Source organism: Mastigoproctus giganteus, chromosome 11 (assembly GCF_048544385.1).
Source record: "Mastigoproctus giganteus isolate SK-2022 chromosome 11, ASM4854438v1, whole genome shotgun sequence".
Lineage (NCBI taxonomy): Eukaryota > Metazoa > Arthropoda > Arachnida > Uropygi > Thelyphonidae > Mastigoproctus > Mastigoproctus giganteus.
Window position 1 is genome coordinate 104,231,171 of NC_143585.1, and position 17,100 is coordinate 104,248,270.

General features: G+C 39.2%; 1 protein-coding gene across 1 annotated transcript in view; it reads right to left on the reverse strand.

Annotated features, from left to right (window-relative positions):
* LOC150078319 (uncharacterized protein ZK1073.1-like) overlaps nucleotides 1-17,100 on the reverse strand; it is a 483,468-nt gene that overhangs the window by 280,356 nt on the left and 186,012 nt on the right. The window contains exon 3 of the mRNA XM_090384761.1: nucleotides 5,901-5,964. Coding sequence (XP_090240887.1) covers nucleotides 5,901-5,964 — 64 coding nt within the window. The remainder of the gene's footprint in view (nucleotides 1-5,900; nucleotides 5,965-17,100) is intronic.

Below are 17,100 nucleotides of genomic sequence, written 5' to 3' on the forward strand. Positions count from 1 at the left end.
GGGTACAAACCATTAAAAATTATAGGGAATATTGTTTAACGCTCTTGTTCAGCCCAACGTCTTTAAGTTTGCCAGCATATTTTCAACTGTATTCTTGTTGTTCCCTATACAGTTCCCGACAACAGACCTGAAGCAAATCCATGCTGTTTTTCTGTTTTATTCATAGTTCTCTCAAAATACCAGTTTGCGAATTGGAGCATTAGCATTAGTAGAGGCATATGATGAAAGAAAGCAAGCTTATACAGCAGCAAAAAAAAAAAAAAAAAAACCCTTCCCACTGATCCATTCGTTCCAAATGTTTGTTGTCTAGTTCTGCCTTGAATTTATTTAAACTATCAACTTCCACAACAATAGATGGAATTTTGTCCAGCAATCAACTACCCGCTGGCTAAATGCAAATTTCCGCACATCTATTCTACCTTTTCTCGTTTGAATCTATGCCCTCTCAGGTTTGTAATCTGAGCAACAGGAAGAATCCCATCAGCATTGAGCCTGCTCAATCCATTCAAGGCCTTATACACCTCAGTCAGATCGCCTCGCAGGTGCCTAGTCTCCAGATGCTGCAATTTGCAGAACTTAAGCCTTTCTTCGTAAGAGCACCCCTTTGTTTCCCTCAGCAGTCTTGCTGCAATGCTCTGTACTCGTTCGAGCAACTCTACATCCTTCTTAAAATGAGGCTTACAGACCTGTACGCAACTCAAGGTGGCCTGACTATCGCCTTATGCAAGGGGACATCCTTAATCCCTGCTCGGAAAAATCCTTTATACTTGACAAGACCCCATGACCTACTCTGACAGGTATCTGCACTGCTCAGAAAACTTCATATCTGCCTGCACAATTACCCCCAGGTCTCTTTCATTCTCCGTTACCCTGAATGTAACATCACCCAATTAGTACATTTCTCTGGAGTTATTGCTATCCATATGCAGTACTTTGCATTTGTCAATGATAAACTTCAGTTGCCACTTCTCAGCCCATCTGCTCAACTTTTCCGGATCCTATTGCAGCAGAATACGGTTATTAATGTTATTAAAAATCCTGCTAACCTTTGTATCATCTGCAGATTTTAACATTAAGCTTGATATACCTTCATCAATATCATTGATAAATATACACAACAATGGACCCAACACCAAACCCTGAGGGACACCACTAATAACATTAGTCCATGTAGAGCAGTATACATTAATTACCACTCTTTGTCTTCTCCCACTCAACCATCATTTTATCCATTGTAGAAACTTGCCCTTAATGCCATACTGCTCGAATTTGTACAGTTCCAGTTCCAAAAGCTTTCCTGAAATTCAGTATATGATATTAAAATTATTTTTTGCATCCAGTTCCTTTGTGACCACGTCATATTATCCAATAAAATTGGTCAGACAAGACCTCCCCTTAACAAACCCATGCTGTGTCTGAATTATTACAGCTGTCTTGACTAGATGATCCTGCAATGCTACTTTAACCAGTGACTCCAGTATTTTCCCTGGAACAGAAGTCAAACTAACAGGTCTGTAATTATTCTTGTCACCCTTTGATTCCCCTTTGTGAATTGGAGATACATTTGCATATCTCCAGTCCGCAGGGATTTCCCCCGAGTCCAAGAATGCTTTCATAATTATGTCTAAGGGTTTGCTTACTACTTTGCCACCTCCTTTAATATAACTGGATAGATCCCATCTACCTCAGGTGCCTTTCTTATGTTTAACTTTCAACAATTTCTCCTCCACTTTGCTCTCAGTTATTACAAAATTACTTAGTTCCCTGTTAGAGTCTGATAAACTTCTGGCCCTTTCCTCCTTTAATAACTCCTCATGTGTGAATTTAGATGCAAAATACTCATTTAGTTTGGCAGCTGTCTGAGAATGATCATCTGCAGTCAAACCATTGATATCAATTGGACCAATCTGATTCAGCCCCTTCCTTTTACAGTTTATATAAGTAAAGAAGTATTTGCTGTTTTTCTTTGTATCCTTTGCCAAAGAATTCTCATAATCTGCTTTCGCTTGCCTAACTTCCTTTGTGACTTGATTACAGACTAGCTTGTATCTATCATAGGCTTCTGTGTCGCCTGACAATTTATGTGCATCCCATGCATTTTTCTTCTCTTCCAAGGGTATCATTAGTCCATCTGACATCCATTTGGGCCTAAATCTAGGACAGTATTTTTTAGTTGGAACAAAATGCCAAGGAGCTTCCAAAACTAATTCCTTGAATGCTTCCCATTTAGAATGAATTTGCGATTAGTAACATCATCAGTTGGTCCCACTGTATAGAACGTAAAATATCTCTGAGATCACTGTAGTCATCTTTACGAAAACAAAAACCCTTCCCTTTACCCTGATGGTAGTTTCATCTTTAAGTAAATGCCACACCAGTACACTGTGATCACTGCCACCTAGTGGTTCCTTTATCTGTAAATTCTTAATGCATGATTAATCACTGTTGATAATCAAGAGTGTTACTCTCTCTTGTTGCCTGTCTAAGATGCTGCTGTATAAAACAATCATCCAATAAATCCACAAAGGCCTTGCTAGTGTGCGAATGAACAATCCACAAGTTCCAGTCTATATGGAAGTTAAAATTCCCCATTATAAGACACTTTGATTTATTGGCCTATTTCTCTGTATAATTGTTCATTGTACTCATCAGAGTCATTAGGCCTATAACAAACTCCTACCCTCATTTTTGCTTTCCCAGTGCTTATGTTACACCAAACTGACTCAACATTTCACATCCCAATTATGTCAACTGGAAGCACTTCCTTAGATGTTGTGTTTCTTAACCAACAACATAACTCCTCCTCCCTTCCTATCCTATCTATCTTTTCTGTGCACATTGTTCTCCCCAAATTAAAATTCTGCATTCCTTATATCTGTGTGTCACCACGTCTCTGATATCCGAACGATATCCCCCTTGGATGTCTTAACCAACACTTCAAATTGATGAAATTTATTTACTGTATATTTACTTGTTTATATATTATATATAAGCAAGCTTATATATTTACTTGTTTCATGACTCCAAGCAGTTCCTGAAATCCCCAGCAACTTGCTCTCCAGGCTCCTGCTCATTCCAATAGAAGCAGTGCAAGAATCATTCCCACCTCTGCCTGTGGCTACTGTTAATCTGTTAGTGTGTGAATCCCCTCCCAAGTTAGCAGTTTTGTAACCAACCTAACATTGCCTCGATAGCATCAGCAAATATTCTTGCGCTCTTTATATTTAAGTGTATCCCATCCCTGTAGAAGCGATCTCTCCTGTTAACAAGCACAGACCACGCTGGGAAAAAGTCTACCCCATGAGACCTGCACAATCTCCCCAGGGCTGAATTGATTGGCAAGGCTCTCATCATATACTTCCTCCTATCGTGTCTGGGCAGGACTGCAGACACTTTCAAATTTAACTCTAACTGGCGACTTTTTTTAACATTGACCTGTATTTGCTACGCAATTCTGCAGACCTCCTACACTTAATTCTAGGTAAATTCTTTTTACCTTGGATTTCACGAGCTATTTTTTTACAATATTTTTTAAATATTCGTAAATTTCTTCAGTATTACCTTCTATCTCTATGTTAATTGCAGCATCCAATCTCCGGATGAAGTTGTTTCTCTAATGCTGTCGTCCTGAAGTAGTTCTACGTTAAATTGATCCACTTGTAGCATTTCTCCTTCCCTGCATAGTTGGTTGTCCACTCTTATTTTCTTAATCCAGTTCCACCTCAGTGTTGTTTTAACAAGAAAATGGTCGGATCCATATTCAGCTCCTCTGTAAACTCTGACATCTTTCAATACGTATGTCCCTGATGTTTTGAAATAATGTAATCTATAACTGATCTAACGTATGTCTGCGATTTTGATTCATCTGATTGGAGATACTATCTCTCAGCAAGATGATAAGGAACAGATGTTGATGAAAATGCTTAATCGTGCTTATTCTGGGGTACATGATGAGTATCCCTTTAGCCTGATTGAACTCTGTGATGCAGTACAGCACATAAGGAACAATAAATGCCCAGGGATGGACCTCATTGAATGAGAGGTCACTAAACGAGCTCATCGACTGATACCAGCGATTCTTCTTGAAGTCTTTAATAGCTACCTGCGTGACGGGGTCTTTCCATCACCATGGAAGGATGCCTTATTATAGCTGATATGGAAGGGACCATCTAGGCCAAAAAATGATCCACGATGTTACCGACCTATTGTCCTCCTCTCTGGATTAGGAAAGGTATTTGAAAGAATGCTGGCGAGACGGATTATTGAATATACTGAAAAAAAACTTAGGCTGGTCTGGCAGACAATCGAGGTCGTGTAATAGAAGATGCGCTTCGGGAATTGCTAAATTATATATTAGGCTCGAAGAGTAAGTATGTCCTTGGAATCTTTATTGACTTTGAGGGAGCTTTTGACTCCATTCAATTGAGCAGCTTTCTTATGATGTTGAGACTTGCCGGCTTTTCAAATAAGATCTTTAGGGTGGTAAAGATCTTACCACCCTAAAGATCTTACTTGAACAGCCTGCAAGATCTTTAGGGTGGTAAAGGACTACTTCACGCACCGTACAGTGACGATTAAGTCGTCGGTTGGTTCTATTGTACGAGAGGTGACCAGGGGATGCCCACAAGGATCGGTTTTGGACCACTAATGTGGAACCTAGTTTTGGAGGACTGGTTGTGTACGAACTTCGAGCATACAGAGATGGTGACATATGCCGATGATCTTGTGCTGCTTATTGAAGGAAATTCGCGTATGCAACTAGAAACCAGGTCACAGCAGATTTTGCTTGAACTTAATAACTGGTGTAGGTTACTTAAACTGACTGTATCAGGAACCAAAACAAGGACAATGGTCTTCAGGGTCATTTTTCATGTAGAAGGCCCCCAGTCGTGAGATTGAATGGGTGGAATGAATGAATCGGCAAGGCAATTAAAATATCTAGGCATTATGTACTATAATTAAAAATGGAAAGAGCTTTAAATGCCGAAAGTTAAGACGGAAAAGACGGAAAAATACACGTGCGTACTACCACGTTAATAGTTTCTGAACACGTCGAAGAAACACCGAGCTCTCTCAACAAGTGCATACTCACAACCATAACCCCTCAGTTGATGCTGCAATTACCATTATTAAATTAAATTCAAGCTACAAGCTCCTTCAATACGAAACTCTCATAATATAATGGTGTTGGCTTAACACCAACCTTGACGTCCTCAATATCAAACTTCCGGCTTCCCTTTCGCCAATTTGGAATCTCGCGCCCATTAAAATACCACGTGTTCAGCACAACATCTCGGGTACTTAAAGTTCACGCCGATTCTCTATCCTTCATTTCCTTAGTGCCAACTGAAGATGTTTTTAACGAAAGTCCATCGTTCACGACTATTGACTTATTCTCATTTAAACGTAACTTTACAGTTTTACATTTTAAAACTGACAAGTAGAGGATGACGCGGTGCACCTTAATTAAAATTAAGTTCAGAGGCGGAATCCTCTGGGCTTAATTTTAATTTTTAACCCAAGAATTTTAACTTATGATTTTAGTTTTTAATTTTTAATCTGAGACCTTCCCATACCCCATTTTATTATATAATTCATGCAACTAAACGAATCATCAGGTCAGTGCCGGTTTTATTTAAGCTTTGGCTAAAGTACATATTTTCTAGGCATTATGTTTGACGGATTTGACATTATGTATTTAAAATATATATATTTGTACACCCTCCTAGCCCACTGGCTGTTCAGGGGGCGAACCTAAGGTTAATACACAGATAATAATAATAATAATAATAATAATAATAATAACAGTTATAAGACATCTGCTGTATTAAATTTTATAGAAAGTAACCAGTTAAAATACAATAAAATGCCTTACGTAGTTAACAACTACCAGTACTTACGATTGCTGCCAATGTCATGAACCGTGAGAAAAATGGCCTTCTTCTCTGCGTTGTCGAGGTCGCCCTGTTAAGAAGAAACGAAAATATTAAAAGCCAAACTTCGATGTAAATTGCTAACGAAATTAGGTGGGAACTGATAACTAATTTAAAAATTAACGTTGATCCTAAGTTTTATCCGTATGCTTATAATTATATAAGTATTAATTACAAAATTTAGAGACTTCTTTATAAATATATCTCGCCTCCTCGAGGTGAGTTATATTCAGTTATTCTCATGATTAGAATTTGTATTATAATTCTTGTCAAGTCAGTGGCTAAAATTATTAATTTTTATGTGTATTGTATCAATGCATTAATAATATTTTGCGCATTGCTTTAATTCTTGGCCAGCTTGATTCATGATATTATTTTAGTCGTATGTTAAGACATTACTCCAGATTTTCGATTTTTATCTTGCAGTGTTGCATATATTTCTGTCGAGAAGTTACCGAAAGTGTAGCTGTTTGAACAATTTCATGCCAGCTGAAATCAGGTAAGCTTTAATTATGCAACATATTTCAAGGATGACTGATTAGTGTGGGTCTTACAGTCTGTCGAGATAGGGAATGAAATCCAACTGTAAACGAGCAGCGATTTTTTTCTATGTTTTGTAATTATTTTTTACAAAATGTTGAAGCGAATATATTGTGAAATGAATATAAATGGAATAGATTGTGAAGTTGACTATATTGTGAATATAAGTGGATATAAATGCAAAAGCATATAATCGAGGAGAGAGCTGACGATTAAATAAATTAATTACTAAACATTAAATATATTTTTCCAAATAAGTAATTAGATACAAAATATACATACAATATATTGAATGTATGTTTCAATATCGCTTTCCATTTAATAATTAATTTCCAGGGGGAAAAAGCTGGGAATCTACGTATGAGTTTTTTTATTTTTTTTATTTGTTTTAGTAAAAATAAATTGCATGTAATAGGAAAAATGTGTTTTTATTAATTTGCAACATAATCCCAGTTCTTTTCAATAAGATAGTTCCAATTTTCCACTCCTCAAAAATATTGCTAAAAATCCTCTCAGAATGAATTAAAGCAAAAGCGAGGGACTGTTAATTCATAGAAGAAGAAGATCAGTTTGGGTTCAGAGAAGTCTATGGGACCAAAGAGGCAATAGGAATATGAAGAACACTAGCCGAAAGAAGCATGGAAATAGGAAAAGATCTGGCAATCTGTTTTGTGGATCTCGAGAAGGCTTTTGACAGTGAATTTGGTTAAGCTGATGGAAGTCCTAGGAAAGATAGGCCTATATAAAAGAGATCTTAAATTAATTTGGGAACTCTACATGGGACAGACAGCTATGGTTCGATTGATGGAGAGGAATCAGAAGAAGTAGACATTGATAGAGGTAAGGCATGGATGTTCCACAATTCCTCTTTACTGTTTAATTTATATTCAGAAGTATTGATGAAAGAGTACAAAGAAGAGCAGAAAGGAGGTGTAAAAGTAAGAGAGGAGAAGATAAAGACAATAAAATTTGCAGAAGACCAGGTACTGATTGCTAATAATGAGAAATAATTACAGAGCTCATTGGATATCTTGAACAACAAAGTAAAGGAGTACAATATGAAGATTAACAGCAATAAAACCAAGATAATGTTAATTTCAAAGTGGCCAGGAAGAAGAATCAATGCAATATTAGGTGGAATAATATTGGAACAGGTGGGTGGGCAGATACTGGTACTTGGGAAGCATAATGACAGAAAATGGAAAAAGCCAGGAGGAAATAAAAACAAGAATTGCAATGAGCGAAGAGGCGTTTAGTAAGAGTAAAGAACCATTGAGAAGAAATTCTAAGAAGGAATTAAGAAAGCAAATGGTGAAAACCATATGGGCTGTTATACTATATGGCTCAAAGACACAGACACTGGGAAGAGAGGAGATTAGACGGCTAGAAGCATTCGAGATGTGGGTGTGGAGAAGAATGGAAAGGGTGAAATGGGTGGACAGTGTGAGTAATAAGGAAGTGTTGAGGAAAGTAGGTGAAGAGAGAACGTTAGTAAAAGAACTAAGAAGAAGACAAAAGAACTTTATAGGACATGTATTGAGAAGAGAAAGCATGTTGAGGAAAATCATCGAGGGAAAGATGTGTGGGAAGAGAACTGTTGGGAGAAGGAGAATTGGAATGATGGATTGGATGGGATGGGAAGAGGAAATCATGCAGGACTTAAAAGGAAAGCACAAGATAGAGAAGCATGGCGTCAGTGGAGCCCTGAACCTGCATGAGGGTGGAGAACTAGAAGAAGTTCCAACTTTGTACATAGAAGCATTTAAGCGCTTTCGCATATATATATATATATATATATATATATATGCGCGTATTGTATTTGCCATGTCTATCCAACTGTCCGTCTACATGTAACAGAGAGACTCCCAGTGGACGGATTTATATATTTGTCGCTCTATTCCATTCCAAATTTGATTAAAATTGGACAGATAGAAATTTGGTAATTATTACTTCTTTTATCCATACTAATTGTATGGAAAAGAGAAAAAAAGTTGTTGGGAGAAAAGTAATAAATATTATACAGCTGTAATGAAACTGAGCGGCGAAGTTTAGAGAACGTAAAACTCTAGAATGTTATTAAGTTCTGTAATGTTTTAATCTTAGTAATTAATTGATAATGAGATAACCGTATTTCTTTTCACTTCTATTTATCACGGAAAATTTTTTAAAAATTAATTAATTTATGAAAAGAAAATCGAATGCGCCTGAAATGTAACACAACTACTTATATTAATTAACTTGTTATTGATTGCAAGAACTCCTTACTCTGCATGTGACGGAAACAGTAAACGTTTACTGCTTCTGTCACTTGGCTATCATTAAATTGATGCATGTTTTATCAAGTGTTTCTTTAAGTGTGCAAAAATCTGAAAGACAGACTATGAATAAGGAGGGACTGAATGGGAGGGTTGATTTTTCTAAAATTTACTGCACTCGCAATTGATTCTCGGTCACTTGTTCAGACAATAAAGTACTATTTTCCTGAAATATGGGGATGAGTAGTATATAGATAATGTAGGCTCTAGGACAAACGCACACATCTACGAATGCAAAAAATCACCCCTCTCTTAAAACACCTCTTTTCCATTAAAGTTATCCATTTTCCAAAAATAAATTACTGAAATAGAGAAATGAAAAAATATATACATTTTGAAGAAAATAACGTAGATTTTTAACTTAAATGACTAAACAAATCTACAAATTTTTATAATTTTATAAACTATTCATTCACATATGAAATTTAATGTCATTAAAAACATCTCATTAAAATTACTATTCTAATTTCAGTCTATACATTGCTTTTATTCAATTCTATTCTATTCAGTCTATGATTACGTTACACACATACGCACACAGTTGATAAAATTGACTTCTTCCCTTATTACTAACGAACTGTAGTCTTATTAGTATATAAACACTTGAAACTCTTCACTAAATCACTGCTCTCATGGGTAGCACTTTTGGCAGAATCGCTGTACTCCCTACACCGGGTGGAAAAGACCTGAGTTCAGATCCCGTCGATGATGGGAGGAATTTATGGGTCTTTTCAACAACATGGCTAAGTTAGTCGGTCTCAGGCGAGCGCTACCCTCGCCTGAGACCGACTTGGTTTTTTCTCTTGGAAATTGGGTTTTTCCTCCTGGAAACTGGGTTTTTCGTAAAGAAAAACAGAAAATCCACCTCAGAATACAAGCAGTTTATAGGTAATATATACGGAGCAACATGGCCTTAATTGCCGACGCTCCTAAAAGCCAACAGGAACAACAACGTGGCTGAGTTAATCGGTCTCAGGCGAGGGTAGCATGGTCCCCCCCCAGGAAACTCGGGCTTCACGTACAGCAGCGTACATACACGCAATTCTAAAACAGTATATACGGTGTAATATAACCATAGTGGCTGATGTGCCTAAAACCCCTAACAACAACAAACTATCCTCAGTAAATAAAGGAGATACAGGAATTCCCCGACTTACGTAAGGTTTGCGTTCCGCGGAAAGCTACGTAAGTCGGGGAATTACCCCCATGCTTGTGCAGCACTCGCAACGGTGCTCACTGAATTGATTGAATCAAAAAAGAAATGTTCGACGAACATGTAAATAGAATTATTTGTTGTATTTATTCAATTACCAAAGCGTGCAATTTAAAAAAAAATTCAAAATTATAAAATTATAAAAAAAGAAAGGAGACATAATGTCAGTAAGTTTTACCTCTCGAGCATCGTTGCCAGGATCGATGCCTTCAGCTGATAAGTACGCCGCTGCGGAAGTTGAGGGCTGTGGAGATTTAAAAGAGGTCGGCCACTTAACCTTACTAAAGAACATATTAATGGATGACTGGACGGTGGCTTTTTTCTTTTCATCGTAGATTTTTTTGTAGCAAGCAAGCATATCATTCATCCCTTCTGTTAGCTTTTAAGAATCGTTCGCTGTCAGGATCCATCTCCTCAAACTTCGCCATTGCCGATGCAATTTCACGAAATGCCATTCCATCTCTCTGGTGATGAAGCGTTTCGGCTCTTTATTTGGTTCATCTTGAGCTTCGTCAGCATTTTCTTCTTTCACTATAGCTGCCTGCAAGTCAATAAGTTCTTCGTTGGATTATTCCTTCTCTTCTTCCTCTATTAACTCCACGTCTTTGTCATCAACCTCCAACTGAAGTAGCTCTGCAACCTTTACATATTTTTTTCCATGCCCCATTTAAACAACTTTAGTAATTTCCGCCCAGGCCTTTTTAATGTTTAAGATGGCGTGGTAAATATTGTAAGATTTACAAAAGCCACTTAAGTAACTTTCTCATCGTCTACTGCAGACAATGCCTGAGCAAATGTTGTGTGTAAATAGTATGCTTTTAAATTCGAAATAACACCTGATCCATACGTTGGATGAGTGAAGTCGTGTTTGGCGGTAAAAATATGAGTCTTACGTTCGAATTGAAATCATCTAGATGTGTAGGATGTCCGGGAGCATTATCTAATAGAAGCAAAATCTTGAAAGGAACGTCGTTATCTTTGCAATATTTTTAAACCCCTGGAATGAAGCAGCATTTAAACCAATCCTCAAAGAGAGTTGGTTATCCATGCTCTCTGGTTCGATCGGTAATGCACGGGTAGGGTGGCTTTATTGATGCCCTTAATTAAACGTGTCATCCTAGAAAAGTATTTAAAATAATTATTTTCTGTTTTTTTTTTTTTTTTTTTTTTTTTTTTTTTTTTATGTAAACCCCAAACACGAGAGGTATTAGAACCTATAGTATTTAGTACCCTACTTGGGTTGTTTGTTGTTGTTTTGGTTTTTAGGAGCATTAGCAACTAAGGCTATATTGCTCCGGGATATGCGGTGGTCATTCCCTGACCTTTCCGCATCTTCCGTATTTGGTGGTGATGGGCTCGAACCCCGGTCTAATCAAGAAGCATGCTCCTTCCCACCTGGCTACGGAGGCGCCCGCTTGGGTTGGAGGTAGAGAAGATGAAATAAGATATTTGTTGATATTGGACTTGAACTTCTGTAGACTGTAATTTTCAGGAAATACGTACGAAGGAAGGTTGTTCCAGAAAATGGCGGTTGAATGAATAAACGAAGAAGATGAAAAGTTGGGTCTGTGAGTTTGAAGTTGGACAGTAAATGGATGTTGGTTGGTGGCTGCACGTGTTTGGACTGTTTTGAAAGAGGGAGCAGGAATTATAGAAGCCAATTCAGAAGAACAGTGCCCATGGAAATATCTGTAGAAGAGGCAAGCAGCAGAAACAGTACGTCTATGAGACAGCGAGTGGAGAGACTCTGTTAGAGGTGAATCATTAATTAAATACTGCCCTCTTCTGAATGGAATCAAGAAGACTGAGAGAGGTTTTGGGGGCACCACCCCAGATGTGAGAACAATATTCCGTGGTAGGGTGGATTTGAGATTTGTACAGAGTGGACAGCTGTTTGGAACAAAAGTAACGCCGAGAGCGAAACAAAAAACCAAGTTTTTTAGATGCAGAGGAAGCAATATTTGTAATGTGCTTGTGCCAAGAGAGATTAGAAGTCAGGGTAATCCCCAAAAGAGATATATCATTTTGCCTAGAAATCGGAGTGTCACCAAAGATAAGCATAGGAGCAGAAGAATCATCTTTGCGGGATATAAGACAAGACTGAGTTTTAGAAGGATTGAAATCAACTAAGTTTTCTTTTCCCCACTGGCGAAATACCTGAAGTTCCGCATTTAAGGAATTGGTAGCAGATTTTCGAGAAGTTGAAGCTGATTGAGCAAGGCAAGGTTTCTCAAAATGGAAAGTGGAATGCAATGTGCAATCATCGGCAAAACTATGGATAGGATTTCCAGTCAATGGAAGAAGGTCATTAAGGAAAAGAGTGGGGGAAAGAACTGAACCTTGGTGAACACCGACATTAGTGGAGAAGTTAGAAGACAGAGAGCCATCTACCATCACCCTCAGTGAGCGATCAGAGAGAAAAATGGATAACCAATTACAAAAAACAGATGGCAAATCATAAGATGAAAGTTTGTTTAGAAGACCTTTATGCCAAACGCGATCGAAAGCCTTTGAGATATCAAGAGCAACTACTTGTGTTTCACCGAACCATATTTCCATTGAATTAGTCCATAAATGGGTAACGTAAGCCAGAATATCACCAGTGGATCGACACTGACGGAATCCATACTGGCGATCGTTGATCAGATGGAAGGTTTCTAGGTAGTTTAAGAGTTGGCGGTTGATGGATTTCTCCATTACTTTAGAAAGAGCAGAAGTAATTGCAATGGGACAGTAATTCGATGGGAGGGATTTGTCACCCTTTTTAGGAACTGGCTGGATATGAGAAAATTTCCAAGCAGAAGGAAAAACCCCTTTGGAATAAGAAAGGGAAAAAAGGCGGCAAAGAATCGGAGTAAGTTCAGGAGCACAGGTTTTGAGAACAAGTGGAGAAATACCATCGGGACCTGGAACTTTCTTAGCATCAAGATTCGTCAAAATCCTTCTGACATCTTTTTGACGGAAGACCACAGGAGGCATTGAATGGAGCGTGTTGGGAATGGAGGGAGGTGTTTTACCAAGATCATTAATACATGAGTTGGAAGGAAAATGGGATGCTAGCAGGTCAGATTTATACTTGTCTGAAGTGACAACAGAACCATCTGGTTTGGACAGAGGTGGGAGGAAAGATGGACAGAAGTTGCGGCCAAGAGCTTTGGCAGAGACCAGAATGCTCGGCTACCATTAGGGCAAGAAGCAAGTCTTTTACTCTTAGCCTGTTCAAATTCTAGTTTGGACTGATTAATAACTGCTTTACAATTGTTGCGAGCTTTGGTGTAGGCAGAAAATGAAGCTGAAGAATTAGAAACAAGCCAATTGTGATATGCAACATTCTTCTCTTGAACAGCCTTAGCACATTTATTGGAAAACTAAGGTTTAGATAAAGGACGAGATTTCAAAGAGGATTGTGGAATAAAGGATTCCATTCCTGCAAGAATAATTTCACTGACAAGATCTGAGCAAACGTTGACATCAGAAGTTTTGAAACAGTAATCCGACCAAGGAAAAGAAGAAAAGAAATCTCGCAGGTCATCCCATTTTACATTCTTGTAATGCCAAACAACACGAGGTTCGGAATAGCCATGATATAAAGGCTCCATTGGAGAAGAGACAATCACCAAAATATGATCTGAAGTGCCTAAAGGACCTCTCACTTCGACCATGTACTTTGAAGGGTTGTTTGTAAAAAAAAATATTAAGCGTGTTGGCTGTATAATTTGGATTGTCTGGTATTCATGTAGGTAAATGAACAATCTGTGCTAGGTCATTAGTAATTGCAAAAGCCTCAGCATCTCGACCAGCTGGGTCGGTGTGGCTAGAAAACGGAAGCCAGCTGGAGTTGTGAACATTAAAATCACCAAGGAAAATTAGCTCACTGTTAGGAAAGTTGGACTGGAGAGAGTTAAGTTGCAAAGAGAGGAAGTCAAAGAGCGCCAAGTGATTAGTGGAGTTGGAAGAACGGTAGAGACAACAGATGAATTTGACACAGTGAGGTAGAGAGATTTTAAGCCAGAGAAGATCGAAGAGAGCAGATTCCAAATTACCAAGTCTCTGACAGGGAAGATCAGAACGGACATATGCACAAGTACCACCTTTTAGGCGAAAGGAATCATACAGCGAATAATTTGGGCATCTGAAATAAACACTAGTTGAATCAACTGATAACTGAGATTCTGTCAGAAAAAGTACATGGGGTTTGGCAGACTGCAAGTGGAAATGGACATCGTTGAGATTAGAATTGAGACCACGTATATTTGTGAAATGAATTAGGAAGTGCTTGGGAGGTTTAGATCTTTTCTCAGATAAGCTTGCTCTATTAGTTTGACAATTCTTGGTGTATTCAATACTAAGAAAAAGTGGGTGGGACATGCTGTATGAAGTAATAAAATATTTGGATATGGCGTACACATGGTAAGAATATACCCAGATCCTTGACATAACGTGGCCTCGACAATGCCCCCCCGCACACACTACTCGGACTCCCTCCAGTCACTATCTGGCACAATAATGGTAGCAAGACTATACACTAGCTGATCCGGAAGCCTCCTAGAGAGTTACCAATAGGTTCGGTTCGGTGTACTAACTAGCGGCCGGCCTGCGAACACCGTTTTTGAGTTGTGCCCTCGAAATGTAAGGAACAATGGAGCTCGCCACGATGTTCATCATAACCTCAAAATTCATCAATCATACTGCGTGATGGAAGAGATTGGCAAGGGTTGACCGGAACTTTACTCTAGAGACTAAACATGGGTTCCACCCATTCAAGCCTCCAATAAGCAAAGTGGTATTGCCAACTGGTATTGCACCAGTTGGTGAGAGTCATCTACAACCTGGTACTACCTGGTAACATAGAGGGGCGGCATTCCTCCATGTGGTGTGAGCACCACACCTCGACCCCTGCTTATGTTCACACCTGAGTGGTCACCCCCCCATGTACTTGTGCATGGAGGTTATAGCCAGGATTTCTAACAGTCCCACCATCGTGAAGGTGCAAGCAGAGGATTTGGCTGTCACAGACCGTCCGGACTTCGCCGAAATTGGGTCCACTTGATTTGAGTGTCACCCGAATATCAGTTCCATCAGCGTTTTAGACTCCCAGGTAGCAAGTACAGTTGTCTGGCATATCTGAGAGAATGTCTGTGACAACCTCAAAGACGAAGCAAAAGTGTTACAATAGCACTTTCATTGATTTTAGTATTATCATTCATTCATTAGAAAAAAACTTTGTCCATATATATATGCACCATATATATATATATATATATATGTACATATATATATAATAAATCATTCAAAAGGAAAATAAATTGTTCAAAAGCGTTCAATTCGTACAAAATTTATTTACTTTGAAATTTCCTTAATATTTACATTTCTTTCAAGATGCTGTTCATACATCAATAAGAGGGTTGTTCAAGTAAATTCCATATGGGAAGTTCTACTTCCATATATTAGGAAATTAAAAATCTTTAAATCTCCTCAACTTTTTCAAGAGGCCCCTTATTTTTATCATTTAATATATTAAGTAATTGTTTACATTTATGAATTGGCATATCTGTAGCTTTATGCTTAACTATTTCAAGCCCTTTCTTATCAAGAATTATTAAACCCTTTTAAATTAATCCTTTTACAATATACCATCTCCAGTAATATATTCAGGGTGTCTCAAAAATATTGGTACAAACGTTTAGGGGAGGTAGGTAACATCTAAAGGAATGTGAGTCACATAGGAACCCATAACCGGAAACGTCAACGTAAGTCAGTAGACGGCGCTGTTCATCAGTTCGCGAGAGGGAAAATTTCTCGTTTACTCATTCAAGCAGTAGTCGCCGCACGAAGAGCATCATCGATATACGAACTGTGAGCTGGTTTGTTTGTTGTTTGTTTGTTATGAGCATTAGCAACTAAGGCCATATTGCCCCTGGATATGCGGTGGTCATTCACTGACCTTTCCGCATCCTTCGTATTTGGTGGTGACGGGCTCGAACCCCGGTCTAATCAAGAAGCGTATGCTACGCACAGCTGCTCCTTCCCACCTGGCTACGGAGGCGCCACTGTGAGCTGGCAGACATGCACCTAGTGTATGGATTAGCAGAGGGCAATGGATGAGCCGCTCAACGAATTTATGGAGAACGCTTTCCAGACAGACATGTACCGGATCACCGTTTGTTTGCGCGTGTGCATCAAAATTTGTGCAATTATGGGTCATTTAGAGGTAACAGGGGTAGTGCGGGCAGACCAGATTCCACGCGAATCCCGCCATGGAAGAAAGTGTGTTGAATGCCGCCCAAAATAATCCTACTACCAGCACACGTGCCATTGCTTCTGCCTTAGGAGTGTCTCGTTGCAGTTTACAGCGTGTCTGGCACGACGATTCCTTACACCCCTTTCATCTCCAAAGGGTTCAGTTACTGCTCCCCCAAGATCATCCTGCACGTGTGACGTTTGCGCACTGGTTTCTCCAAGAAAGTGTTCAAGACTTGAATTTTCCAGCCTATGTTTTGGTCACGGATGAGGCTTATTTCACTCGGGACGGCTTATTCAATCAGCACAATGCTCATGTGTGGGCTCACGACAACCCACACGGTGTGTGCCCCCATGCGGCACAACATCGCTTCGCAATAAATGTGTGGGCAGATATGGTCGGTGACTGCTTAGTCGGCCCATACCTGTTACCATCCCGCATGAACTCCGCTAAATAGCGGATCTTTCTTGAACAAGTTCTACCAGGGTTACTTGACGATGTTCCAGCAAATGTGAGACGCAACATTTGGTTTGAACATGACAGGGCGCCTGCCCATTATGGAAGGTGTGTTCGTGACCATTTGAACAGGCGTTTTGGGCGTCGATGGATTGGCCGTGGTGGACCCGTTGCCTGGCCCTCAAGCTCACCTGATTTATCGAGCCTTGATTTCTTTCTGTGGGGGGGGGGCCCTCAAATCTATCGTGTATGAATCGCCTGTGGAGACGGAAATGGATCTCGTGGCGAGACTCCTCGGCGCTGCTGCTACTGTTAAAGAAACTCCAGGTGTGTTCGACCTTGTCCGCCAATCCATGCTGCGTCGGTGCCACGTATGCATCGCGTCTCATGGTGGAACCTTCG